The 27,892-nt window shown below is 38.7% G+C and overlaps 1 protein-coding gene across 5 annotated transcripts in view; it reads left to right on the forward strand.

Annotated features, from left to right (window-relative positions):
* Positions 1-27,892, forward strand: part of CHN1 (chimerin 1) — a 202,448-nt gene that overhangs the window by 144,794 nt on the left and 29,762 nt on the right. For 4 of the 5 annotated variants that reach the window (XM_027557164.1, XM_027557171.1, XM_027557180.1 and 1 more), the window contains one exon: positions 9,987-10,064. In XM_027557164.1, the coding sequence (XP_027412965.1) occupies positions 9,987-10,064 (78 nt within the window). Of the gene's footprint in view, positions 1-5,815; positions 5,850-9,986; positions 10,065-27,892 lie in introns of those variants that run through there. The other variant, XM_027557195.1, reaches the window with a different exon arrangement.

Here is a 27,892-nt window from a genome sequence, read left to right on the forward strand (position 1 = left end):
TCTCCTTTTGCCTTCAGTCTTTCCCGCTATCAGGGTCTTTTCCAGTGTGTTACCGTTTCACATCAGGTAGCCGAAGTATTGGAGCTTTAGTGACAGTCCTTCTGATGGTATTCAAGGTTGATTTCCTTTAGGATTGACTGGTTGGATCTCCTTGCAGTCCATGGGACTCTCAAGAGTCTTCTCCAGCATCACAATTTGAAAGCATCAGTTCTTCAGCACTCAGCTTTCTTTATGGGCCGACTCTCACATCTGTACACGACTACTGGAAAAATCATAGCTTTGACTAGATGGACCTTTGTCGGCCAGGTGATGTCTCTGCTTTTTAGTACATTATGTTTATCATAGTTTTCCTTCCAAGGAGCTAGCATCTTTTAATTTCATGGCTGCAGTTACTGTCCACAGTGATTGTGGAGCCCAAGAAAATAAAGCCTGTCACTGTTCCCACTTTTCCCCCTTCTGTTTGCCATGAAATAATGAGATTGGATGACATGATCTTAGTTTTTATTGAATGTTGAGTTTCATGCCAGCCTTTTCACTCTTCTTTCACCCTCATCAAGACGCTCCTTAGCTTCTCTTCACTTTCTGCCATTAGAATGGAATCATCTGCATATCTGAAGTTGTTGATATTTCTCCCAGCAATCTTGATTCCAGCTTGTGATTCATCCAGCCCAGCATTTCACATGATGTACTCTGCATAGAAATTAAATAAGCGGGGTGACAATATACAGCCTTGACATACTCCTTTCCCAGTTTTGAACCAGTCCATTGTCCTATGTCTGGCTCTAACTATTGCTTCTTGACCTCCATACAGGTTTCTCAAGAGACAGGTAAGGTGGTTTGGTATTCCTGTCTCTTTAAGAATTTTCCACAATTTGTTGTGATCCACACAGTCAAAGACTTTAGTGTAGTCAGTGATGTAGAAATAGATGTTTTTTGGAACTCCCTTGCATTCTCCATGATCCAGTGAATGTTGGCAATTTAATCTCTGGTTCCCTGCCTTTTCTGAACCCAGCTTGTACATCTGAAAGTTCTCAGTTCATGTACTGCTAAAGCCTAGCTTGAAGGGCTGTGAGCATAGTCTTACAGGCTTGTGAAATGAGCACAGTTATATCGTGGTTTGAACACCCTTTGGCATTGCCTTTCTTTGGGATCAGAATGAAAACTGACCTTTTCCAGTCCTGTGGCCATTGCTGAGTTTTCCAAATTTGCTGGCACATTGAGTGCAGCACTTGAACAGCATCATCTTTTAGGATTTGAAATAGCTCAACTGGAATTCCATCACCTCCGCTAGCTTTGTTCGTAGTGATGCTTCCTAAGGTCCACTTTACTCTGCACTTTAGGATGTGAGGCTCTAGGTGAATGACTACACCGTCGTGGTTCTCCAGGTCATTAAGACCTTTCTTGTATAGTTCTTCTGTGTATTCTTGCCACCTCTTTTTATTTCTTCTGCTTCTGTTTGGTCCTTACTGTTTCTGTCCTTTATCATGCTCATCCTTGCATAAAATGTTCCTTTGATACCTCCAAGTTTCTTGAAGTGATCTAGAGTCTTTTCTATTCTTTTTTTTCCCTCTGTGTCTTTGCATTATTCCTTTAAGAAGGTCTTCTTATCTCTCCTTGCTATTTTCTGGAACTCTGCATTCAGTTAAGTATATCTTTTCCTTTTCTCCTTTGCCTTTTGCTTCTCTTCTTTCTCCAGCTAATTGTTAGCCTCCTCAGACAACTGCTTTGCCTTCCTGCATTTCTTTGGGATGGTTTTGGTCATGCCTTCTGTATAGTGTTACAAACCTCCATCCATAGTTCTTTGGTACTCTGTCCAGATCTAATCACTTGAATCTATTTGTCACCTCCACTCTATAATCATAAGGGATTTGATTTAGGTCATACCTGAATGGCCTAGTGGTTTTCCCTGCTTTGTTCAATTTGAGCTTGAATTTTGCAATAGAGAGCTCATGATATGAGCCATAGTCAACTCTAGGTCTTGATTTTACTGACTGTATGGAGCTTTTCCATCTGCAAAGAATATAATCAATCTAATTTCATTATTGATCATCTAGTGATGTTCATTTGGAGAATCATCTCTTGGGTTGTGAGAAAAGGGAGTTTGCTGTAACCAGCATGTTTTCTTGATAAATCTGTTAGCCTTTGCTCTGCTTCATTTTGTACTCCTCTCCAAATTTGCTTTTTATTCCAGGTATCTCTTGACTTCCTACTTTTGCATTCCAATCCCCTATTATGAAAAGAACATCTTTTGGATGTTAGTTCTAGAAGGTGTTGTTGTTCTGTCACGAAGTTATGTCCAACTCTTTGTGACCCCCTGGACTGCAGCACACCAGGCTCCCTGTCTTTCATTCTCTCCCAGAGTTTACTCAAACTCATGTCCATTGAGTCGGTGATGCCATCCAACCATCTCATCCTCTGTCGCCCCCTTCTTCTCCTGCCCTCAATCTTTCCCAGCATCAGGGTCTTTTCTAATAAGTCAGTTCTTCGCATCAGGTGGCCAGAGTTTTGGAGCTTCAACACCAGGCCTTGTAAGGAGTATCGTGGGTTGAATTCCTTTAGGATTAAGTGGTTTGAGTGGTCTTTATAAAACTGGTTAACCGCACCTTCTTCGGCATTAGTGGTTGCAGAATAGACTTGGGTTACTCTGATGCTGAATGACTTGCCTGGGAAGGGAACTGAGGTCATTCTGTCATTTGTGACACTGCACTCAAGTACTGCTTTTCAGACTCTGGTTGCCTACGAAGGCTACTGTATTTCTTCCAAGGGATTCTTGCCCACAGTAGTAGATATAATGGTCATCTGAATTAAATTCTCCCATTCCTGTACATTTTAGTTCACTGATTCCCAATATGTCAGTGTTCATCGATGTTCATTTTTGCCGTCTCCTGCTTGACCATGTCCAATTTATCTTGATTCATGAACCTCACAGGACTTGAGCGTTTCCACTTTGACCCAGCCACTTCATTCTTTCTGGAGCTATTTCTCTGCTCTTACCATTGGACACTTTCTGACTTGGAGTCATATCTTTCAACATCATATCTTTTTTTTTTTGCCTTTTCATACTGTTCATAGGGTTCTCATGGCAAGAATACTCAAGTGGGTTGCCATTTCCTTCTCTGGTGGACCATGTTTTGTCAGAACTCTTCATTGTGACCCATCTGTCTTGGGTGGTGCTGCATGGCATGGCTTGTGGCTTCATTGAGTTATGCAAGCCCCTTCACCACGACAAGGCTGTGATCCATGAAGGGGAACTAAACTACATCATACCTGTAAAGCATTTACTAGTACAGTGCCATGTAGTTGTCAGTTAATAAATGTAAGCTGACATATAATTGTTAAGTACCTTGAATATATTCCACTCTTGGCTCTAATGGAGAGAAACTAGGTTACAAATGATAATTTAGGGACACAAGTATGAATAATCAGTATATCTAGAGTGAGCTGAATTTGCTTGGATCTACAAATTTTGATTGTGGAAGAGCTGTTGTTTATAACTCAGTTTCAACATTTTGTAGAAATTGCAGAATTTGCTAAACTTGAATTAGTGTTTTAGATCACCCAGTAGTAAGCAAATCCAGCTACTCTACACGTCCATGAGCCTTAGGGCCATGCCAGCTAGAACAATCTTTTATGGTACTTATTGGATGGAATGTTGATTTAGCTTAGTTAACTGGAGCATTGAGGTCATGAGTCTGTGATGTCATCATGATGTTACAAAGGAGGTAACTGTTTGCATGAGGTCTTTGTAGTTTTCTAGAAAACATTCTTACTGTTAGTATTTCCTGACATTCGGTAACTGGAGAGTTATTCTTTTGGCTTAAGTCTTGGTCCCATACTAAAATCAGATACTCAAGGAAAAGGAAGTGTAATCAGTCATCTGCACCTTAATGTAAGCAGGATTTGAGGCAGGAAGGAGGAAAGGACAGGGGTTACTCAGTTTGAGCCCAGGGGTTCAGATTACCAGTACATGGTAAGTTTAAAAACTGCAGAACGGTGATGCCTATGAAAAGACCCTGATGCTGGGCAAGATTGAAGGCAGAAGGTAAAGGGGACGACAGAGGATGATGGTTGGATGGCATCACCGACTTAATAGACATGAGTTTGAGTAAACTCCATGAGTTGGTGATGGACAGGAAAGCCTGGAATGCTGCAGTCCATGGGGTTACAAAGAGTCAGATACAACTGAGCGACTGAACTAACTATGATGTGTGCCTAAACCATGTGGCTACAGTTTGACCTGAAACTCACGTTGCTTAGGACAGTGGCCTTGGGCCTTTAATGTGTATCACTGTCACAGGTTAGACTAACTCTGAACTTGGACAACTGGGGTCTTGGAAGGAAAAGAGGTGAAACTTCTATTTGTTAATTACTTTCTGTGCTAGGAATAATGAAAAATGCTTATTATCTCATTTAATTCTTAGTCATTCTATAATGTAAGTACTTTTAATCCACTTAAATCAGTAGCTTGAGCAAAGACTCACCACAGCCAGTAGATAAAGGGGTTAAGGTCAGCACTTCTCTCTGACCCAAGAGCCCATGTTCCTGTTTTGCTAGGCTTGGTGAAAATGAGAGGCTAACTCAGCACAAATCCAGTATTGTTACTAGACAACAGCAGAGTGGGGTCAGTGGTAGAAATTTCTTTATTTGAAAAACAGCAAATGCATTCCTTTCCAAGGTCACCTATTTCCCCCTTACAACACTGCCAGCCCGCACTTTCCCAGTCCTCTTCTCTGAACTGCAGAGGGTATGACAAAGGTAGACACAGAGAAGTTGTGGGATCTGCTCCTTTCCCATCTCTCTCTCCAGCCTAGTCACCCTTATCTGAGCAGAATACAGAAATGATATCTGTGTTAAGGATGGACAGAGTCAGGTCCAAGACAGGCCAAAGGTTCCCAGTCAAAATACAAAGCAAAATACTGCTGGTGTTTCCAGCAAAAATGACCCATGAGCATTTCTTCGCCTATAAAACACCCATTATGCAACATGTCTCGGGCTCTATAACCAAGAACTAGGACAAAGATATGAAGCATAACACATTGTTCCTGACATCTTAACAAATGCTGAGAATCTTCTTTCCTTTTAGCTCCATCCCATCCTGCTCCTTCAGCTAACACACATTATATGCCTTTTGAAAGATAGGATTAGAACTAGCATTGGGGGAATTTGATAGAGACCATAATATAAAGAGAAGAGCAGGAGTTTCAGGCATGCTTGTATGTATGAACCAAAGGCAGATTCATCTAACTCCTTATACAGAATGGGTTCCCTTGTGGCTCAGCTGGTAAAGAATCTGCCTACAATGTGGGAGACCTGGGTTCAATTCCTGGGTTGGGAAGATCCCCTGGAGAAGGGAAAGGCTACCCACTTCAGTATTCTGACCTGAAGAATTCCATGGACTCTACAGTCCATGGGGTCACAAAGAGTTGGACACAACTGAGTGACTTTCACTTATACAGAAACCTGTTTTATATTACACAGTGTACATACTCTGCAGCTAATATTTGGCACAGCAGCCCTGTATCATTTATTGAATGCTTGTATGGATGTGAGAGTTGGACTATAAAGAAAGCTGAGCGCAGAAGAATTGATGCTTTTGAACTGTGGTGTTGGAGAAGACTCTTGAGAGTCCCTTGGACTGCAAGGAGATCCAACCAGTCCATCCTAAAGGAGATCAGTCCTGGGTGTTCATTGGAAGGACTGATGTTGAAGCTGAAACTCCAGTACTTAGCCACCTGATGTGAAGAGTTGACTCATTTGAAAAGACCCTGATGCTGGGAGAGATTGAGGGCAGGAGGAGAAGGGGACGACAGAGGATGAGATGGCTGGATGGCATCACCGATTCGATGGACGTGAGTTTGGGTGAACTCTGGGAGTTGATGATGAACAGGGAGGCCTGGTGTGCTGCGGTTCATGGGGTTGCAAAGAGTCGGACACGACTGAGCAACTGAACTGAACTGAACTCTCTGTAGTCTTTTCTTCTTTATGTATTATCCCCAAACTGTCCAGTATCCTATAAGATAAATATTACTAGCCATGAACATGAAAGTGTTTGTCGCTCAGTTATGTCCAGCTCTTTGAAATTCCATGGACTGTAGCCTGCCAGGCTCTTCTATCCTTGGAATTCTCCAGGTAAGAATACTGGAGTGAGTAGCCATTCCCTTCTCCAGGATTATTATCCATGGTATGTAATAACCAAAGCAACAAATAAATCTCCCAAGGTCAGGATTCAAACTTCAGTGTCTCTGATTTTAAATCACATTTTTTATTGTAATACACTGCCCCCCAGTAAAAAATAGCTGCCTTCATTTGATTTTATTCATTGAATCTTTATTTGTACCAGCTACTGTGCTAGATTCAGGATTTAAACTGAGATGTGTAAGACCTAGTTCTATATAAACAGCTACATAGGCAACTGTGATATGAGGCAGAAGGTGATACGTCTCGTAATTAATGAACAAGTGAAGGACTCTGAGGTTCACAGGTGGGTAACGTCACAGCTAATGCTTCAAATGGTCAAAGGTGTCCTGAAGGAGGGGATATCTGAATGGAGCCTGAGGGCTGCATTTCCTACTGCATGTACTGTGGGCTACACTTGAGATCTAGATCTTAGTGATGATTACTTTTTCTTACCATTCGGTGTTGCTCATTGTTTGCTATGTCTTACAATCTATTGCTACTCTTCAGAACTGAAAAGAGAAAATAACTAGAGAAACACCTTGAATACCAGAGAGAAAAAAACAACTACTCTCAGACTCCATGGTTTCCTTTCATTTTCTCATTTGAGTGGATATAGCATAGTGTTTGGAGAAGGCAATGGCACCCTACTCCAGTACTCTTGCCTGGAAAATCCCACGGACGGAGGAGCCTGGTGGGCTGCAGTCCATGGGGTCACTAAGAGTCGGACACTGAGCAACTTCACTTTCACTTTTCACTTTCATGCATTGGAGAAGGAAATGGCAACCCACTCCAGTGTTCTTGCCTGGAGAATCCCAGGGATGGGGGAGTCTGGTGGACTGCCGTCTATGGGGTCGCACAGAGTCGGACACAACTGAAGTGACTTAGGAGCAGCAGCAGCAGCATAGTGTTTAAAAGCCTAACTCCTATCCATCACTTAACCTAATAGCTGTACAATTTGGGGAAGTTAACTTCTATAGGCCTCAGTTCTTCCCACTATAAAATGAGGGTAATATATGCCTCATAGATAGTTCTTCTGTGGAATTAATGGGATTCTGTATATATGAAACTGTTTAGCTGGGTGCTTAGAGCCTAAGTACCTAATAATGATAGTCATAATTAATAGATGCTCTATCCATCTAAGTAGATAGATATGGCCAGAAAACATAAGGAAGAGTGGTAGACATTTGTCTGGAATGTCAGAACATTGATACTGATTCTGAATGCAGGAGTTAGCAATTCTGACTTCAGAGCTCCTCAAAATTAATGCAGAAATGCAGTTGCAGTTATAGAAGGTGTAATAGTGACAAGACCTCCAGCCAGTTGAGAGGAGCTAAGAAGTTTTTCATCTGGAACCCTTGTTTTTTGTATTCTTAGTGCCCTGGATAGTTGCCCAAGTTGTTATTATTCCAGTATTTCTTTCATAAGTAGAACACTTACTCAGGAAAGACAGTGACTGCAGAGTCTTAGTAGACCTTACCTCTCAGTGACAGAAATATTCAGTTTTACTCAGCCATGAATTTTCTGGAGAACTCTACTATGAATATTTTTATACTGTGGTTGAATTTTAGTTACTACAGCTGAAGGACTGGGATGATCTATAATAAAGTATTTCCTCATCAGAAATACTCAGGAAAAAAAGTTTCTTGGGTTACATGAGGTAACTGTTGTCTCTAAATTAGTAATTTAAACATTCATTGTTAAATAATGTGGAGAAAAAAATTACTGTCAAATTTGCCTTTAGAGTCTGTGTTTTTCAGGCCCACTGAGAAAAACATAAACTTGCTATAGGTTGTGTGTAACTAAAGAATTGGCTGGCCTTTCTATTTTTAGTCATCACATGACAAACTAGGTCTAAGCTAAAGAGCAATGTAGGTTAGGCAAGGAAGTTCTTTCCATTGTATTTCTACTTGGAAAAAAATTTTTTGTCTCCTATTAATCAGGTAAGGGTATAAATTTGTGGAAATGAAACATCTGTAGATCTAAATGTTAATGTTTGCCTTTTTATTTACTTAGAAGTGTTTTTTAAAAAAGAAATCATTTTAAAAGACTCAAAACCTATAGACTCAAAAAATATTGGGGTATGTTTATAAATCATTCATTCAGTATTATCAATATCTGCCATGGTTTAAGGACCACTTCATGCCCTAATTAAATTAGAATCTGCAGGAGCCCCATAGTCCTTACAGACTATGAAATCTGAAATAAATTGTTTGCACTTATCTAAGCAGATGGACTGAATTCATTTGAATATAGCATTTTTGATTCTTTAAATACAATGTAACTTTAGAATCAGAATGGGTTAAACTTAATTACTATAGCATGATGAAACAGATGGGAGGTGTTGAGGGACCCAATATGAGAAAACCTAAGTTTACAGCCCCTTGGTTTTAAAGAAGTGAACTGTGTAGGTATTGCTCTTAAATGGAGCTGGGTTTGAGGCTCTTGCCCAGCACTTGCCTTTCTGTATCAGGAAACGGACAGCTCAGGGTCCAACACTACATCTGGGGCCTGTGTACATGAGGGACTGCTCCCAACCAGCTTGCACCGTGACCTGGCCTGGAGCTCTTTGAATGAAGAATGTTGAGATTAAGATTTAAAATAATGGTTGGACCTATTTAAAATTACAGATGCGCAATAAAACTACTCACGGTAGAGAGATTGAACTGACTGTTCCAGGCTGTCAGTGCAGACAAGGGTGTGCTCCTAGCTCTTCATGAAAATAGTATGATACCTAGTTAAACTCCTTTTGTTTTTCATCAAAATGCTTTTCAGCTTTTGCTCATGTTTAATAAAATTGGGTTTTAGTTAACTAACTGTAGTCCATATGCACAAAGGCAAATTATAGATCAGCTTTTCATAATTTACCTGGCAGGTGGTACCTTCTTTTTAAAACCTAGTGCGTGTGTGTTAATTTTCCTTTGCTTTTAATAGGTTAAAAAAAAATCCATTTTGTAATGATGCATGACTCATTCAGTGCTCATTGTCTTCCCACTGATTTTTTTTTTTTTTTGCCTTGAGCCAGCAAGAAAAATCTTACATGAGAGGAGGGAGATACAGAGTTGAGGAATACAGTACTTAAATACTGTTGCTTGATTCTCATTGGTTCTCTCCTTTCTTACGGTGACCAGTCTAATCAGCCTTCCTTGCCAAGTCCCTCCCCTCCCCCACCCTCTGCCAGGGGCTTCCCAGGGTGTCAGTTGCTTGAAACTGACTGCAGGCAGGATGTAGGCATCTCTCCTTCAGAATGGACATTAATACATTGACTAGAAAAGAAAGCTTTTAGAAATGTATCATTTGTCAAATTGCATGGCTCTTTAAAAAGGAAAGAGAAATGCTGAATGTTTTGTATGTTGGCATCGACTCTTTATTTCTGTTCAGACTTTTAAGTTTTCAGAAGCTTAAATATAGAGCCCTTTAAAAAAAAAAAAAGGAAGAAAGAAGAATTTTTCTGGCTAGTGGACCTCTTTTTAAGAAGTGCTTCATCACCCTCCTCCACCTCTCCGTGCTGTTTCTCTGCAGCTCTCTGTAGGGTAGGGCTCTGTGCTGGCTGGAAGAATGCTCATTTGTTAGCTGAATAGAGTTCATCGACAGACATAGATCAATATAGGTTTGCTTTATTTCCTGTGAATTCCAAAATGCCATCCAAAGAGTCTTGGTCGGGTAGGAAAACTAATAGAGCTACAGTTCACAAATCAAAACAAGAGGGCCGTCAACAAGATTTATTGATAGCAGCCTTGGGAATGAAACTGGGTTCTCAAAAGTCGTCTGTGACAATCTGGCAACCTCTGAAACTCTTTGCTTATTCGCAGTTGACATCACTTGTTAGAAGAGCAACTCTGAAAGAAAACGAACAAATTCCAAAATATGAAAAGGTCCACAATTTCAAGGTAAGAATATTTATTTTTAACCTTTTCTTATAAGAAAGGAAATGCACATTACTTGAAATATACAATATTAAAAGTATGTCTTTTTAAAAGTAGGATGACTGGACTAAACTGTTCTTGCTATTCAGGGAATGAAGATGTTTTAAGCATGATTTTTTTTTTTTTAAGGAATAGCTGAGTAAAGCTGATAGAATCCAACCCCATTTTCTCTAGTGCTGATTTAGTATTCTGTTTGATCAGTGTATACTCAATGGTAAAAGTCTTGACTGATATTTAAAAGGTCTCAACTAATAATGATCTTGGCATTATTATTTGTGATGCAAATATGTCTAACCACCTTTGTGGGATGTTTTGTGAAAGGATTAGACCTTATCTCCTTTCGTTTCTGGTAAAAAAGCTTTGGCTCTAAGAAGCATGTGCTGTTGCATCTGGATTGAGCAGATGGTGTCCATTTCCCATAGTTTCTGTCTTTTCTCCTCTGCTAATGAATTGACCATGATGAAAGGAGGATGGCTACCATGGGACTCTTATGCTGCTGACACTTAGCAGCTTCTCTTCACTTTTTTTGAGTATTTTCTTTCACCTTGTGTATGTGTATATATGTATAGTTTTTAATTATTATGTTACTGTGTTTTACCAACTGTACTTTAATCATTTTTCATCAAAATGTGTGTGTAGATTCAAAGTATGTGTAGACCTTGCCTGCATTTATAGCATGATACAAGACCTTGAAGTTCAGTCCTTTGCAACCTAATTCAGAGAACATATGTGAGATTGTATGTGGGAGACCCAATTACACTTCATGGGTAAATGCACTAGCATTTCTATAGTAACTGCCCAATAGTTATACAACTTTATGATGAAGTTCCTGAGATAAGAATACTGTTAGTGTAGACAAAATGGCATTAGTTTTGATGTTAGGGGGTATCTGTTTTCAGAAGATGATAAGGCTGGATACCCTGCTCCTCCATTTGTTTATTAATTTATTTAGTAGATAGAATGCACCAAGCTCTGTAGTAAGACAGTTCTTTCCAAATTTGCAATTTTTCCTGATTGTTAACACTAGCATTAATTTTACTAAAATGCCAAATACCGAGCCTCCAATATGCTCAGCTTTTTCCATAGGGAAAAAGATTTTTATGAACTTCAGATTATCTGGGGATAAAGGATACATCCCAGAATGCATGGGCTGTGTAATGATTGCCAATATTTCAAGGTAAACCAAGTAGTGTTTTCTCTCTTTCAACATTATTAAAGACTTGACCTTTTCAACCAGTCTTTGATGTAAAGTGAAATTGAGACCACTGATGTAAGTCCTAACTACCTCTTCCGTTTATGACCTAAACAGTCCCTCTAGGTCCTAGGCCTCAGTGTCTTGCATGATGTGCCACCTGGTCTTACAGGATTTTTATCAGGAAAATGATCCCAAATATATCCTTTTGCAAATACCAAGTTATATACATGTTTGGTCTCAAAAATAGCCATTTAGGTTCCTAAGCAGGAAATTATGTGAACTCTTTCAAAATGGTGAGATTTTAAAATATATCCCTCTGGTATGTTAAGCAGAAACAGATTGACCTGTTAAGGATGCCATTTTAGTGCTAAGTTCATTGTACATGCTTTCTGTCAATATTGATAAAAAGCAAAGGGTAGGTCTGTTCAAGAATTTCATAAACAAACACATTCTTTCATTTTTGGGGTTCTGTCTTCCAGTAATGTCTAAGTTTTAATTTAACATGTGACTTTAATGAGCAGATTTTGTATAACCACAAAGTGCTGACTGTGGGACCAATTGTGACTCATAGCTCAGTACCAATACTGTTTTAAAATTCTAGGTGTTTTTTGTTGTTGTTGTTTGTAAAGAGCATATTAAAAAGTAGAAGTCTGCTTCCCTTTTTGGAGATAAAAAATTAAAATGAGCTTGGACTCACTGTTTTTTTAAAAAAGTATTTATGCTCAGGAAGAGCTCATGTTGGACAGTGGATTGCATTACATATTTTTTAGAGTTGCTAATAAGGTCAAAAGTCTCAAAATTTGACTCTTTCCATTGAAATTACTCTTTGTTTCTTAAAAAATGTTTCTGCGGGGTCGTGTTATAAAAAGGAGAGAGGGGGGCATACTTGACTTCCAGGGAAATCCCTAAAAGAATTCAGAGTCTGTGGCTGGAGCAGTGCTCTCCCACACAAATGCTCACTTAGAAGGTCACTGCCTGTGATATATAAGTATGTCCAGCTCAGAGATTTATTGTCGGGAAAGTCCTGAGCATTTACATACTGATAATCATTCATGTGGCCTTGCCATTGACTGTTTTTTGGTTGCTGAAAGTGCACTCTGCTGAACCACCAACCCACTCACCAAAGCCTCACTTCAGTGTGGTTTTCTTTTTTTGCCTCTTGCACTGCCTTGTTATATAACATTGCTCTGTGGTGTGGAACAGCTGTCAGATCTCATTTCAGAAGGTGAAGCCACGAGTATGTTGTACCTTTGGTGAAACCTGCCCGCCCCCCACCCCGCCAAAATTCAACTGGGCCTAACTCCATTGTTCTAGGCAGGTGTTTGGTTTTTTGTTATTGTGTTATTTATAATAAAAGAGAAAAAAACAGGAAGGCTTCCCATTTTGCTGTGTTATATAACACAGTCCCCCTCCATTATTACTTACAAGGAAGGATTTGATAAAGAATCTACCACAAGAAAGATAGGTGTCTTTCTTAGGGAGGTCATCATTTAAAAATAAATATACCACATCCTTTAAAAATGATTATCCTGTAAAGTTGTCAGCATATATTAGAGTGAAAATAATTTTAACTGTCTCCTGGGTCAACCTCTCATTTTAAGAACTGCCCCTATCCTATCGCAACAGAGAGAGCAAGTGCACAAGTGCAAATTTCTTAAACCGACTTAAAAACTAAGCAAAACAAAACCACCTCTGCCATTAAAAGTCAGACACAGGCACCCCACCAGCAGTGACTGTATCCTACATCTGAGGCTCTCCGGATTGAGTGATAACTCAGATCCAGTCCTTGCCCTTAGGAACTTGCTTGCTATTTGTGTGACCTTGGGCAGGTTGCTTCATCTTTCTAAACCTCTGGTTCTACATGAGAAAAGTTGAATTCCTGATATGTGTAGGTACATGATAACCACTATTCCTGTTATTACAAATTACCCCTAAGTGGATATTTTTTCTGAATCCATACCAAGACTGTTTCTTGCCCAGTAGCAGAGATCCTGATGCAGTTGAGAACCCTGGCATGATTGTGGTGCTAAAGAAAGCTCTTGCTTCTTTCTTAGCTCCCAGGCATAGTTATGTAAGAGCAGTGCATTTTCACACACCACAGAATACAGTGACATCTTGTGTATTTCTTTTACTTCCTTCAAATCATTCAATGTTCCATTTGGTATGTTTAATTCAAATAGCTCTTTAAGACAAAATCAAGATTACATATAATGTAATAATAATAACAGAGAACTGGCTAGTTGGGCAAATTAATTAAAAGCAAACATGAAGGATTATAGATACTTTTTTAATTTTTATTTTATATTGGAATATAGTTGATTAACACTGTTGTGTTGGTTTCCAGTATACAGCAAAGTGATTCAGTTATACATATACATGAATCTATTCTTTTTCAAATTCTTTTTTCGTTTGGGTTATTGCAGAGTATTAAGCAGAGTTCCCTGTGCTATATAGTAGGTCCTTGTTGGTTATCTATTTTAAATATAGTAGTGTGTACATGTCAATCCCAAACTTCCAATCTATCCCTCCCACACCCCATAACCATAAATTTGCTCTTTGTCTGAATGAGTTTGTTTTGTAAATTAGTTCATTTGTATCATTTTTCTTAGATTCCACATATAAATGATATCATATGATAATTGCCTTTTTCTGTCTGACTCACTTCACATAGTATTATAATCTCCAGGACCATTCATGTTGCTGCAAATGACAGTATTTCCTTCTTTCTAATGGTTGAGTATTAATTCCGTTGTGTATATGTACCACGTCTTCTTTATCCATTCATCTATTGATGGACATCTAGGTTGCTTCCATGTCTTGGTTATTGTATACAATGCTGCAGTGAATATTGGGGTGCATGTATCCTTGCAAACCAGGTTTTTCTCTAGATATATGCTGAGGAGTGGGATTGCAGGATCATATGGTAGTTCTATTTTAGTTTCTTAAGGAACCTCCATACTGTTCTCCAGTGTCTGTACCAGTTTACGTTCCTACCAACGGTGTACACAAGGGTTCCCTTTTCTACACACTCTTTCCATTTATTGTTTGTAGACTTTTTTGATGATGGTCATTCTGAATGGTATGAGGTGATAGCTCATTGTAGTTTTGATTTGCATCTCTTTAATAAATTACCAGTGTTGAGCATTTTCAACATAGCATTTTCAGTGTTGTTTCATGAGCGTCTTGACCATCTGTATGTCTTCTTTGGAGAAATGTCTATTTAGGTCTTCTGCCCATTTTTTAAATTAAATTACTTATTTTTTTATATTGAGCTATATGAGCTATTTGTATATTTTGGAAATTAATGCCCCAGTCGCATCATTTGCAAATATTTTCTCCTATTCTGTGGGTTATCTTTTTGTTTATGGTTTCCTTTGGTTTGCAAAAGCTTTTGAGTTTAATTAGGTCCCTTTTGTCTATTTTTGTTTTTCCATTAACCTAGGAGATGGATCAAAAAAAGGTACTGCTTCATTTCATATCAAAGAGTGTTCTGCCTATATTTTCCTCTAAGAACGTGGTATATTTTCCATCTGTTTGTGTCATCTTCAGTTTCTTTCATCAGTGGCTTACAGTTTATGGAGTATAGGTCTTTTGCCTCCTTATAGTTTTCAGAATACACTTAGATTTATTCCTAGGTATTTTATTCTATTTGATGTGATATTAAATGGGATTTCTTTATTTCCTTCTGATCTTTCATTGTTAGTATATAGAAATGCAACAGATTTCTGTGTATTTATTTTCTATCCTGCAACTTTACCAAATTCATTGATGAGTTCTGGTAATTTTCTGGTAGCATCTTTAGGATTTTCTGTATATAGTACCATGTCATCGGCAAACAGTGACAGTTTTACTTCTTTTTTCCAGTTTGGATTCCCTTTATTTTTCTTCTTTGTTTGTCATGCATAGGACTTTCAAAATTATGTTGAAAAGTGGTGACAGCCGATATCCTTGTTTTTTACTAATCTTACAGGAAATGCTTTCAGCTGTTCACCATTGAGAATGATATTAGCTGTAGGTTTGTCATATATAGCCTTTATTATTTTGAGGTATGTTCCCTCTGTGCCCACTTTCTGGAGAGCTTTTATAAATGGGCGTTGACTTTTGTCAAAAGCCTTTTCTGCATCTATTGATTTTATCATATCGTTTTCTTCAGTTTGTTGACGTGGTGTTATCACATTGATTTGCGGTTATGGAAGCATCCTTGTACGCCTGGGCTAAATCTCACTTGATCATGCTGTGTGATCCTTTTAATGTATTGTTGGACTTGGATTGCTAGTATTATATTGAGGATTTTTGCATGTATGTTCATCAGTGATATTGGCCTATAAGTTTCTTTTTTGAGTGTTATTTTTGTCTGGTTTTGATATCAGGCTGATGGTGGCCTCATAAAATGAGGTTCGGAATATTCCTCTGCAGTTTCTTGGAATATCTGAGAAGGATAGCTGTTAACTCTTTAAGTGTTTGATAGAATTCACCTGTGAAGCCATCTCATCCTGGACTTTTGTTTCTTGGGATCTTTTAAATCACAGTTTCAGTATTTGTGATTGGTCTGTTCATATTTTCTGTTTCTTCCTGAGTCAGTCTTAGGAGATTATATCTGTCTAAAAATTTGTTCTTCTAGGTTGTCCGTTTTATTGGCATATAGTTGCTTGTAGTAGTCTCTTATGATCCTTTGTATTTCTGTGATGTCCATTGAAACTTTTTTTTTTCATTTCTAATTTTATTGATTTGATCCCTCTCCCTTTTTTTTTCTTGGTGAGTCTGGCTAAAGGTTTATCGATTTTATCTTTTCAAAGAACTAGCTTTTAATTTCATTGATCTTTTATTTCTTTATAATTTTCTTCTACTAACTTTAGTTGGGGGGGGGGTGTTCTTTTTTCTCTCATTGCTCCAAGTGTAAGGTTAGGTTGTGTATTTGTGATTTTCCTTGTTTCCTGAGGTGGGATTGTATTGCTGTTATACACTTCCCTCTTAGAACTGCTTTCGCTGTGTCCCATAGGTTTTGGATGGTATGCTTTTGTTTTCATGTCTCTAGGCACTTTTTTCATTTCCTCTTTGATTTCTTCAGTGATCCACTGATTGTTTAGTAGCATATTGTTTAGCCTCCACATGTTTGTGTTTTTTACTTCTTTTCCCCTTTCCGTTGATTTCTAATCTCATAGTGTTGTGGTAGGAAAAGATGCTTGATATGATCTTAAATTTATCAAGGCTCACTTTGTGGTCCAGCGTGTGATCTGTCCAGAATATTCCATGTGCACTTCAGAATGTGTATTCTGCTGCTTTTGGATAGAATGCCCTATAAATATCGAGTCCATCTGGTCTAATGTGTCATTTAAAGCCTGTGTTTTCTTACTGATTTTCTGTCTGGATGATCTGTCCATTGATGAAATTGAGGTGTTAAAGTCCTCCACTATTATTGTGTTAACGTCGATTTCTCCTTTTATGGTTGTTAGCATTTGCCTTATATATTGAGGTGCTCCTGAGTGCATATATATTTAAAATTGTTATACCTTCTTCTTGGATTGATCCCTTGATCTTTATAGTGTCCTTCCCTGTCTCTTGTAACAACCTTTAAAGTCTGTTTTGTCTGAGTATTGCTACTCCAGCTTTCTTTTGATTTCTATTTGCATGGAATACCTTTTCCATCCCCTCACTTTCAGTCTCTATGTGTCCCTATATCTGAAATGGTTCTCTCATAGACAGTATATATATGGGTTCTGTTTTTGTATCCATTTAGCCAGCCTATGTCTTTGGTTGGAGCATTTAATCCATTTACATTTAAGGTAGTTACTGAAATGTATTGGGTTGGCCAAAAAGTTCATTCTGAGTTTCCATAAGATCTTATGGAAAAGCATGAGCAAAATTTTAGGCCAACTCATATGTTCCTTTTGTCATTCTTTTTTTTTTTAATCAAAGGATAATTGCTTTACAGAATTGTGCTGGTTTCTGCCAGACTTCAACATGAATCAGCCATAAGTATACATATGTCTCCTCCCTCTTAAACCGTCCGCCTGCTCCCCTCCCAAGTCCCAGCCCTCTAGATTGTTGCAGAGCTCAACTCAGGTTTGAGTTCCAAGTCATGCAACAATTCCCATTGCCTATTGCCATTCTTAATTATTTTGAATTTGGTTTTGTAGATGTTTTCTCTTCCTTTCTTCTTTTGCTCTCTCATGACTTGATGACTAACTTTAGTGTGTTTGGATTCCTTTTTTGTTTTTGTGTATCTAGTGTAGATTTTCAGTTTGCAGTTACCATGAGGTTTTGATACAGCAGTCTGTATAGAAACAAGATTGTTTTACGTTGCTGGTCTTCTAATTTCAAATGCATTTCCAATGTCCTGCATTTGTGCTCTCCTCTCCTCACAGTTGCTGGTTTTGATATATTTGTGTGCAGATAATTTCTTTCCCTTACGGTGTGTTTGCCTTTACCAGTGAGCTTTTCCATTTATAATTTTTCATTTCTAGCTGTGGCCTTTTCTGCCTAGAAAAGTAGTAAGTTCCTTTAGCATTTGTTGAAAAGCTGGTCTGGTGGTGCTGAATTCTCTTATCTTTTGCTTGTCTGTAAAGTTTTTGATTTCTCCATCAAATCTGAACAAGAGCCTTGCTGGATAGAGTATTCTTGGTTGTAGCTTCTTTCCTTTCATCACTTTAGATATCTCATGCCACTCCCTTCTGGCCTCCAGAGTTTCTGCTGAGAAATCAGCTGATAACTTACAAGGGAACTCCCATAAGGTTATTTGTTGCTTTTCCCTTGTTACTTTTAATGTTCTCTGTCTTTTTGTCAATTTGATTACTGTGTGTCTTGGTGTGTTCTTCCTTGGATTTATCCTGTATGGAACTCTGTACTTCTTGGACTCAGCCGGTCTCACAGCATTTATTAAAAAACTGTTTCATATTAAAGACTTAGATATAAGCCCTGAAACCAAAAATCTAGAAGATGAAAACATAGAGGAAAATGTTTTTGACATTGATCTTGGCATTGATTATTTACATATAGCCCCAAAAGCATAGGAAGCAAAAGCAAAAGATAGGTAAGTAGAAACTTTTGCACAGTAAAGGTAACAGTCAAGAGTGAAAAGGCAACCTATGGATTAAGAAAACATTGACATTTGCAAATCGTGTATCTGGTAAGAGGTTAATATCCAAAATATATAGGGACGTCATACCAAAACACTCATTTCAGAAATGAGCAAAGGACCTAAATAGACCTTTCTCAGAAGATAAGACAGATGGTCAACAGCTGTATGAAGAGGTGCTCACATCACCAGTCATCAGGGAAATACAAACCAAAACAAGGTATATCATCTCACACCTGTTAGAATGTCTGTTGTCAGAAAGACAAATAACCAGTGTAGGAGAGGGTGTAAAGGAAACCCTCATGCACTGTTGATGGGAATGTAAATTGGTACAGCCACTAAGGAAAAGATTATAGAGGTTCCTCAAAAAATTGAAACTAAAACTGTTGGTGACCCAGCAGCAGGTCACCTTTCACTCTGTTGATTTCTTTTGCTGTGCAGAAGATCGTTAGATATAGTCTCACTTGCCCATTTTTTGCTCTTGTTCTTTTCAAATTTGGAGAGAGATTTGGAAGTTTGTCTTTCTTGGGGACTATTAGTGGGATTTCTTAGGAGTCCTATTTCTTTTATGGGATTAAAAAACAAAGTATTAGAGAGTAATTTAGCATTTGGGGGAAACTTTGCAAGTTTGTTTTCAAGGTGTACTGTGTCTTTTATGAAATTAAAAACCAAATAATTTAAAAACAAAACAAGCTTTTAAGATGTTAAGGTTGCCACTTTTAAACACCTTGAGGACGAGCCTGGCACTCCGTCACCAGAACCGATCCTAGTTCTTATTTTCAACCAGTGTCCTAATTTGAGACCCTCTGTCAGAGAGCTGCATCTAATGCAGTATTGATTATTTCCATCATGTCTGTCTGTGCTGTTGACAATGTTTTAGAAAATGTGGTTTCTCCAAAATGTTTCCTAAAGTGGAGAATCAGCCTGGCATATGACTCTCAACACAGTAACAAGTTAAGGATGTAAATCCTTAGAAAGAACACACAATTTTGAAAAGTCACCTCCTCTACAATTCTTTTCTCTTAGTATTTTAGTTTTTGTCCACACAGTAATCTGATCTTCAAGGATTTGGGACATGTTCATGCTTTATAGGCAACTTTTTATAGTCGTTTGTATCATATATCCATCCCCCCTCGCCCCCAGAGTTAATTTAGGATTAAGTCTTAATTCTGTTCATGTGTAATATTTCATATCTCTGTTTTCTACAACCTTGACACATTATACTTTTCTTCATTTTCTTTGTGGCCCATTATATCAACATTCCTTGGGAGACAGTCTAAAAGTGAAGCCTGTTGTGGCTTTAATAAAATAATCAAAGTTTATGCTTGAGGAATATGTACATGTCATAACATCTTCTCTATATCTCAGTACAATTATTACCCTTATTAGTTAGCATTCAGTTTTCTTATGTAACAGTAGATACGGAGAAGGCAATGGCACCCCACTCCAGTACTCTTGCCTGGAAAATCCCATGGATGGAGAAGCCTGGTAGGCTGCAGTCCATGGGGTCTCGAAGAGTCAGACACGACTGAGCGACTTCACTTTCACTTTTCACTTTCCTGCATTGGAGAAGGAAATGGCAACCCACTCCAGTGTTCTTGCCTGGAGAATCCTAGGGACGGTGGAGCCTGGTGGACTGCCATCTATGGGGTCGCACAGAGTCGGACACGACTGAAGTGACTTAGCAACAGTAGATAGCCCAAAATATCATTGCCCAAAGGGCAGAGAGAACAGACACATAGACACCAAAAGAAATGGAATATAAATCTAGGAAAGATCTTTTTAAGTGAAGAGAGCACATGCAGATATTGATTTTTCTTGCTTAGATATTTTATCACAGCACTACTGATAGCTGAGAAACCACTACAGATTATTTTCCAATAAATAACATACCAATAGCTCTTTTTTTTTTTTCAGGCTTACTAACCTCTCATCTTAAATTACATTAATATTCTTTCTGCTGCTAGAATAGGAAAGATAGAAAAGGGGAAATAGCCCAGTGGCGGTACACTCCTGAAGAAAATAATCAACTGCTTATTTTCTATATGTGTGTATTTTGTAGGGAGCAAAAGTAGAACCGGGTGTGTTTTTAAAGTGTTATCCAGACATAGAAGTTGAAAAGAATACATTCATTTTTAGGTCATGGGAGCCAGAGGATTCTTGAATCTCCTCCAGTCTGTTGCAGTGGAGATGACATTTTTGGCTATGTGAATGGATTTGCCCAAATCAGGCCTGAATGTGAAGTTCATTCTCTCTCTTTTGTAGAACTCCCTATGTTTGGAGTCCTAGCCCTTACGTGTTCCACACCCTGATGGCTGCTTGTGGCTCTGCCCTGCAAGCTCGCACAGTGTGTTCATAAAGTGAAGATCCACCTCTCAGAGGCCTGTAATTTTGCTTTCACGGTTTGCTATTACAGCTCATTACTCCACCATTGTATGATGTTGATTCAGTGTGTCTTTTTAGAAATCCACTTGGAACCCAAACTGATATTTACCATTTGAAAGAACAGATGGGAGACTTTCCATCCAAGTGTCCGAAAGACCAACCCATGCTCTCTGAGGCAAAGTGGGAAATTACTGGCTCGAATAGTAGGAAGAGTCCAGTGTTACTTGAAGGCATCCCTTGGCCCAGGGCTTAAAATGCTACCAGAACTCTGCCACCCAGTTCTGTCTTCATTTGTAGGCTCCCTCTGGTGACAGGATGGCTGGCAGAGGTTCCTGTTCTGTATATGAGCAGATTCTAGTCAGCTGCTTAAAGACTATTTGAGCAAAGGGCTTGGCAGGCATTCATCCAATTATCTTATATGCCCATCTCTGAACCAGTAGCTCTGGTTCAAGGGAATGGAATGTGCCGATTGGCTTGGATCTAGGTCACATACCTTCCGCTGGAGCTGGGGATAGGGTCAGCTACATACAGTTCACATGGGTTGAAAACTGTTAGCCAAAGACAAGACATTTATTCTGTATGGCTGAAAAATAAGAAATGCCCATTACAACATTAAATGACAAATGAAATCACCAGTTACAAAATCCTAGTGTACAGCTCACTGAATATAATGTTAATGTAACACTTGGCTGAGAGAAGTGCACATGTAGAGCAGGAGGGTAAAAGAATCCAGAAGCAGTTCAGCCTGTAGAAAGGGCAGTGAGGACTTCTGATTAGGTTAATGCCATTTGACGTGTGTTGAAATGGATGCCCAGAAAAGTCACAGGTTCAAGCTCACATGAAAGATCAGTTTTAGAATCAAGAACATAATCTCAACTCCCACTTTCAGCCGTGATGGAAGAAATAGATATACCTTCCCATCTTACACAACTAGCAAACCATAAAAAGTATACAAAACAACAGTCAGACATTGAACAACAGGTATTACAGTTCTGTGATACCTAAAGAAGGAACACAAGCAAGGTGAGTCTTAAGATTGCTCTCACTCATTGCGTGAAGGCAGTGTCCAGGCCACAGCACATGGAGGGGGAATCCTCTGGTCTAACCAAGTTGAGGACACAGATTGGAGTTTGGTAAGACAAAGAAGCTAAAATTTGGGGGGCAGAGTACCTGGGGGACAGAGCTGTGCACAGAGCTCTGGAGTTCTGCATAGGCGTCTTCATGAGTCTTTTGAGTGAGTGCTTATCTACACCTGCATGAGAAAAAACTATCAGAAAACCACCAGAAAGCAACAGGCTGAATAATTACTGAAATTCACCCTAGGCTGAGCATAGTTTTGCCCACCTGAGAGTAGAAGTGGAAAGACATCATAATAGATGAGGCATTGTTTTACAAGTTGTCAGGATGGTATCATCTTAGGAGTATGATTACATTACCAGTAGACTAAAGGCTGCAGTGAGGAAAGAAAGGGAAGCTGTTTAAAACAATCCAAATGGAATCTCTAGAGATAAAAAAACATGCCTGAAATTTAGAATACACTGGATGGTGTTAATAGCATACTAGGTAGCAGAGAAGACGAAGATTATTGAACCAGAAGACTCAGTAATAAAAATATCCAAAATGGAGGACAGAGACCCGGGGCAGGGGGTGGGGGCCCAGCATCAGAGACCAGTGGGACAGTATCCATCTACCTTAGGTGCAACTGGAGTCAGAAGACGCAATGGTGGGAGGTCATGGGGTAAAACAATTATTTGAAGCTGTAATTACCAAGAATTGTGTACATTTGATGAAAACCCACAGATCCAAGAAGTGCTATGAGCACCAAATAGAAAAAACATGAAAACACCACTAGGCACATCATAATCAAATTGCTGAAAACCAGTGCTAAAGAGAAAATTGTAAGAGCAGCAGAGAAACAAAGAGAACACCAGGTTATGGGTAAGAAATTTTCTTCCTAAAGTGGTACTCTGCTTCAGCCTGAGAGGTGAAGTTTTAATCCCTTACATATGGTAAAATATGTACAAGATGTCTCTAGGCTCTGGAAATTAAACGTGTATTTGGTTTCTCTTGAATTTTATTTTCACACTCCATTTTCATTATGTATTTGTAGTTTTATGGTTTTATAGGACCTTAAATGTGCACACTCACAACTAGAAATAGGATGTACATTTTTTTAGAAGAAGAGGTTAACATCTTTAAAGATTATTTCAGTGTAGGAAAAATATGTCAACAGAAGAAGCGTATTTTGCTCTGTCACTAGTACTGCATAGATGGAGGAGCCTGGTAGGCTATAGTCCATGGGGTCTCAGAGAGTCCGACACGACTGAGCAACTTCACTTTCACTTCACTAGTTCTGTTGGGAAGTGGGGAGAATACATACAGATGCTGAAAGACAGCAAAATTCTCATCAGTAATTATGCAAAACAAGGGAATAACATCTTTACTCAACAATAATAATAAAACTATATTCTAGAATAACTGTATTCTGCAAAAAATCTTTCAAATATGAAGACACAATATTTTTTAAACAACAACAAAAAAAAACCCTGAGTGATTCCATCACCAAGAGACCTATAAAAAAGAAAAATAATACCAGATGGAAATTTAGGTCTGTACAAAACAATAAAGAATGCCAGAAATACTAAACATGTAGGTAAGTGTAAAAATATGTTTTTCCATCATTTTAGTGTTTTTTTTTTAATTAATTTACTGTTTAAAGCAAAAATAGTAATATGTAGTTTGCCCAAGTAACACAAATTACAATAGCATAAAGTATAGGGTCGGAAAGTGGAAATGTACTGTTGTAAGATACACTATACATGAGGTGGTATAATATTGTTTGAAGGTAGACTATAATATTGTTAAAGATGTATATGGTAAACCTTAGAACAAACTCTAAAGATTAAAAGTTATAAGCTAATAGTGTAGACAGAATGGATTCATAAAAAGTATGCAAGAAAAAAATGCAAATGAAATATATAGAAAACAAAAGCGAGATGACAATTTAAAGCCAATTATATTGAGAGCTACACTAAATGGAACTAAACTACACAGTCCGTTAAAAGAGAGAGGTTGTTGTCAGATTGGATTTAAAAACCAAGATGCAACTATATTCTGTCCACAAGAAACCCACTTTAAAGAGACAGAGAAATAAAAAGATTTATCATATAAACAGTAATTCAAAGAAAGTTCAAATGGCTATACTTAAACATAGTAGTTTTCAGAACTAGAAGTATTATTGGCAGTAAAAAGAGTAAAATTCATCAGGAGGACATAGTTTAAAATTTATATGCACCTAATATCAGAGATTCAAAATACATAAAGCAGCAACTGAAAAGTGAAATGGGCAGGTCCACAATTACAGATGGAGATCTCTGCACTTATCTCACAGTGATAGGACAGACAGACAAATAGAACAGACGTGAAATCAGTAAGGATTTAGAAGGCTTGAACAACAGTATCAAACGTGGTATTTGCAGAGGATTCTACTTGGCAACAGAGAAGGCAATGGCACCCCACTCCAGTACTCTTGCCTGGAAAATCCCATGGACGGAGGAGCCTGGTAGGCTGCCGTCCATGGGGTCGCTAAGAGTCAGACATGACTGAGCGACTTCACTTTCACTTTTCACTTTCATGCATTGGAGAAGGCAATGGCAACCCACTCCAGTGTTCTTGCCTGGAGAATCCCAGGGACGGGGGAGCCTGGTGGGCTGCCGTCTATGGGGTTGCACAGAGTCAGACACGACTGAAGAGACTTAGTAGTAGTAGTAGAAGCTACTTGGCAACAGCAGAATACACAGACTATTCAAATGAACATGAAAGGTTTACACCAAGATAGACAATATTCTGGGCCATAAAAAAGTGTCAATAAATATAAAAGGATTGAAATCATATAAAGCATATCCTCTTACCACAACAGAATTAAATTCAAAATCTGAAAATGTTTCCACATGTTTAGAAATTAAACAACTTACTATTAAATAACTCATGAATTAAAGAAGTGATCATAGGAACATTAGAAAATATTTTAGCCTGAATAAGAGGAAAACTACAACATACCAAAATTCTTTGGAATGTGGCTAAAATAGTGCTTAAATTTAACTTTGTACCATTAAATGCCTATTTTGGGGGGGAAAGGTCAAATTAATTAGCTAAACTTTGACCTTAGGAAACTAGAAAAAGAAGACCCAATTAACCTGATAGAAAAACAGTAGAGAAAATTTGGATCTCTTTTACTAGAGCTTTAAAAAGAGTTTGACCTACATAGAATTTTTTGTGCATTTTAGTGAAACCTTTTCCAGGTGATTAGAGGAATATTCATAATAAAACAACAAACTGCTTCAGGTGACATTTTTACAACTATAAGCCAAAGAGAGATTGAAACCTGGCTTTGAGGAACTGTGACTATTAGTACAGACTTGGCTTTGAGAAATTGCAGATCATAAGATAATGTGGATTAGTCTGAGCTTTTTTGTCTCTTAGTGTTGAGTTTACATCCTATAACGTGGTATAGAGATTATCTGTCACTCAGCTGTGGATGGTACAGTGGTTTTTATTGCACAACCTAGTTGATTCATTTATTGTATTTTCCTATTATCCTTTGATAATACGACTTTAGGAGATTGATATTTTGAAGTGTTGATTTTTCCCTACTGATATTTAAATGCAACATTAGTCCAAGTAATGAATCTAAACTTTCAAAGTAGAAGTGTTTTAGGTACGGTGTTCGACATTTTAAAACTTTTTAACCATAGTTCAGTTTAGAGACAAAGCTCTCATTAGAGCTCCTATAAAAAGAAATTAAAAGAAATTTGCTTCTGAAACTTGAAAAACGGCTGAACATTAAATTATAGGTTCTATAATGCTTTAAACACCCATATTTTAGAATGGAAAGTTTTTAAATTACTGGGTGATATTTATTGTTACATCATTTATTACGCAAACTTCACCTTGTAATGTGATAAATAAATGCCTTGAGTAGTTTGGTGTTTCCACTGCCTGATTCCTGGATTTCAAGTTGATGGCTCTGTGTAAGGGGCCAGTCTGGCAGCTTAGAACATTGACACCAGAAACTGTGTTTTAGCACTGATGAAGTTGTATATGAGCCTAAGCTGGAGAAGGCAATGGCACCCCACTCCAGTACTCTTGCCTGGAAAATCCCATGGACGGAGGAGCCTGGTAGGCTGCAGTCCATGGGGTCGTGAAGAGTCGGGCGCGACTGAGCGACTTCACTTTCACGTTTCACTTTGATGCACAGGAGAAGGAAATGGTAACCCACTCCAGTATTCTTTCCTGGAGAATCCCAGGGACAGAGTAGCCTGGTGGACTGCCGTCTATGGGGTCACACAGAGTTGGACACGACTGAAGCAACTTAGCAGCATGAACCTAAGCAAGTTCACTTGTCTGTACCACATTAACTCAGCTGTAATTTTAGAGATATTTCTCCCTCACTGGGATAGTGTTGATGTGGAAAGATAGATCATGAAGGAAGCCATAAAGAAATTTAAACTTTGTTAACAAGGCCCAAGAGGGTGACAGAGGATGAGATGGTTAAATAGCATCACCAACTCAATTGACATGAATTTGAGCAAACTCTAGGAGATGGTGAAGGACAGGGAAGCCTGGTGTGCTGCAGTCCATGGCGTCGCAAAGAGTTGGACATGACTTAGCAACTGAACAACAAGACCTTGTATAGGATTGTGGTGAATGGACTGTGTGACTAGAATTGATAATACATTATTTTTTCTGTACATGCTTATGTTTAAAGAATTGTTTTATATACCTTTTAATAAAAATCATTTGTATGTTTTACATGTGGAATCAGAACTAAATTATTAATAGTGTCCTGATAATTGTCTTAATAGTAAAGCATGGCTAGTGTTGTAGTCTGACCATGTTACGATAGCTTTTGCCTATAGTTATTTCTCATATTTAGGGGGATACCACTGATGGGTGATATGACCAAGGTATGACCAGGAGTCTCACGATACCTCCCTCAATTCTGAACAGTTTTCTCACTCTTGAAACCTAAGGTTACTGAGTTTTCTGTCCTTTGTCCTCCTTTCACAGAGATACATACCTCTGACGGTATTAACTGCTTGTGTGGTGAAGTGAGTACCTCACAGCCCCTGCACGATCGTGGGTAGTAGCCAGGTGTGGACGCTGTTAGCACCTGGACACCTGGCAAAGGGGACATTTGCCCAGTGCTTCCATGCACACAGAACCCCCTTGAGGTTGGCCAGAGGCTGTGCCCCTCCTCCTACACCAGGCATCCTCCAGCCCCAAGCATTGCTTGAGGCCACATTTCAGCATGTGCTCCAGGCACTCCTCCTGCCTTTCCTGCCCTGGGCACCACCTTACAGTAGAACAAGTCGGGAGGCACGGCCAGTGCCATGTCAGTGCTGCTGGCTTAACCATACCCAAACCTTACTGTTTGGTATAGACTTTTCCTGAAGAACGTTAAGACCACTCATAGTTTAAATAACAAGGCAAGAAGTACTGCTCTGATACTAAAAGAAAAAAAGTGTTAGTCGCTCAGTTGTGTTCCATTCTTTGTGACCCCATGGACTGTAGCCTGCCAGGCTTCTCTGTCCATGGGATTCTTCTCCAGGCAAGAATACTGGAGTAGGTAGCTATTCCTTTCTCCAGGGGATCTTCCTGACCCAGGGATCAAACCCAGGTCTCCTGCATTGAAGGCAGATTCTTTACCACTAAGCCACCAGGAAGCTATAATACTAAAGATACTCCTATTTTTAAGTTCCCCCTCCCTCCCATTTTTTTTTCCCCCTGCAGGGTACCTCTGTACAGTTTTAAGTGTTTGTTGCTAATGATAATAGCCAATGTTCTGCAGTCTCGTCTCATTATTTAGTATCAATCAAAATATACCTTAACCACAAAGAAGTCAAATTAGGACCAAAATTCTAAATCCCAGACCTTTGGGATCAAAATTAAGCCATCTCAGGAAGACTAAAATTGGCTACTTAAAAGAGTACATTCAGGTGCCCTAAAGATAAAAATGAAAAGAGAAAAAAAAAGCCTTTCGTGCCCAGCTGCCTGCCTACCTACATTCCTTTCGTTTTGATTTTGATCATCTGTTCTCTCCCTTCGTTGCCTAATATCACACTGGAGAACTGACTC

Source organism: Bos indicus x Bos taurus, chromosome 2 (genome assembly GCF_003369695.1).
Source record: "Bos indicus x Bos taurus breed Angus x Brahman F1 hybrid chromosome 2, Bos_hybrid_MaternalHap_v2.0, whole genome shotgun sequence".
Lineage (NCBI taxonomy): Eukaryota > Metazoa > Chordata > Mammalia > Artiodactyla > Bovidae > Bos > Bos indicus x Bos taurus.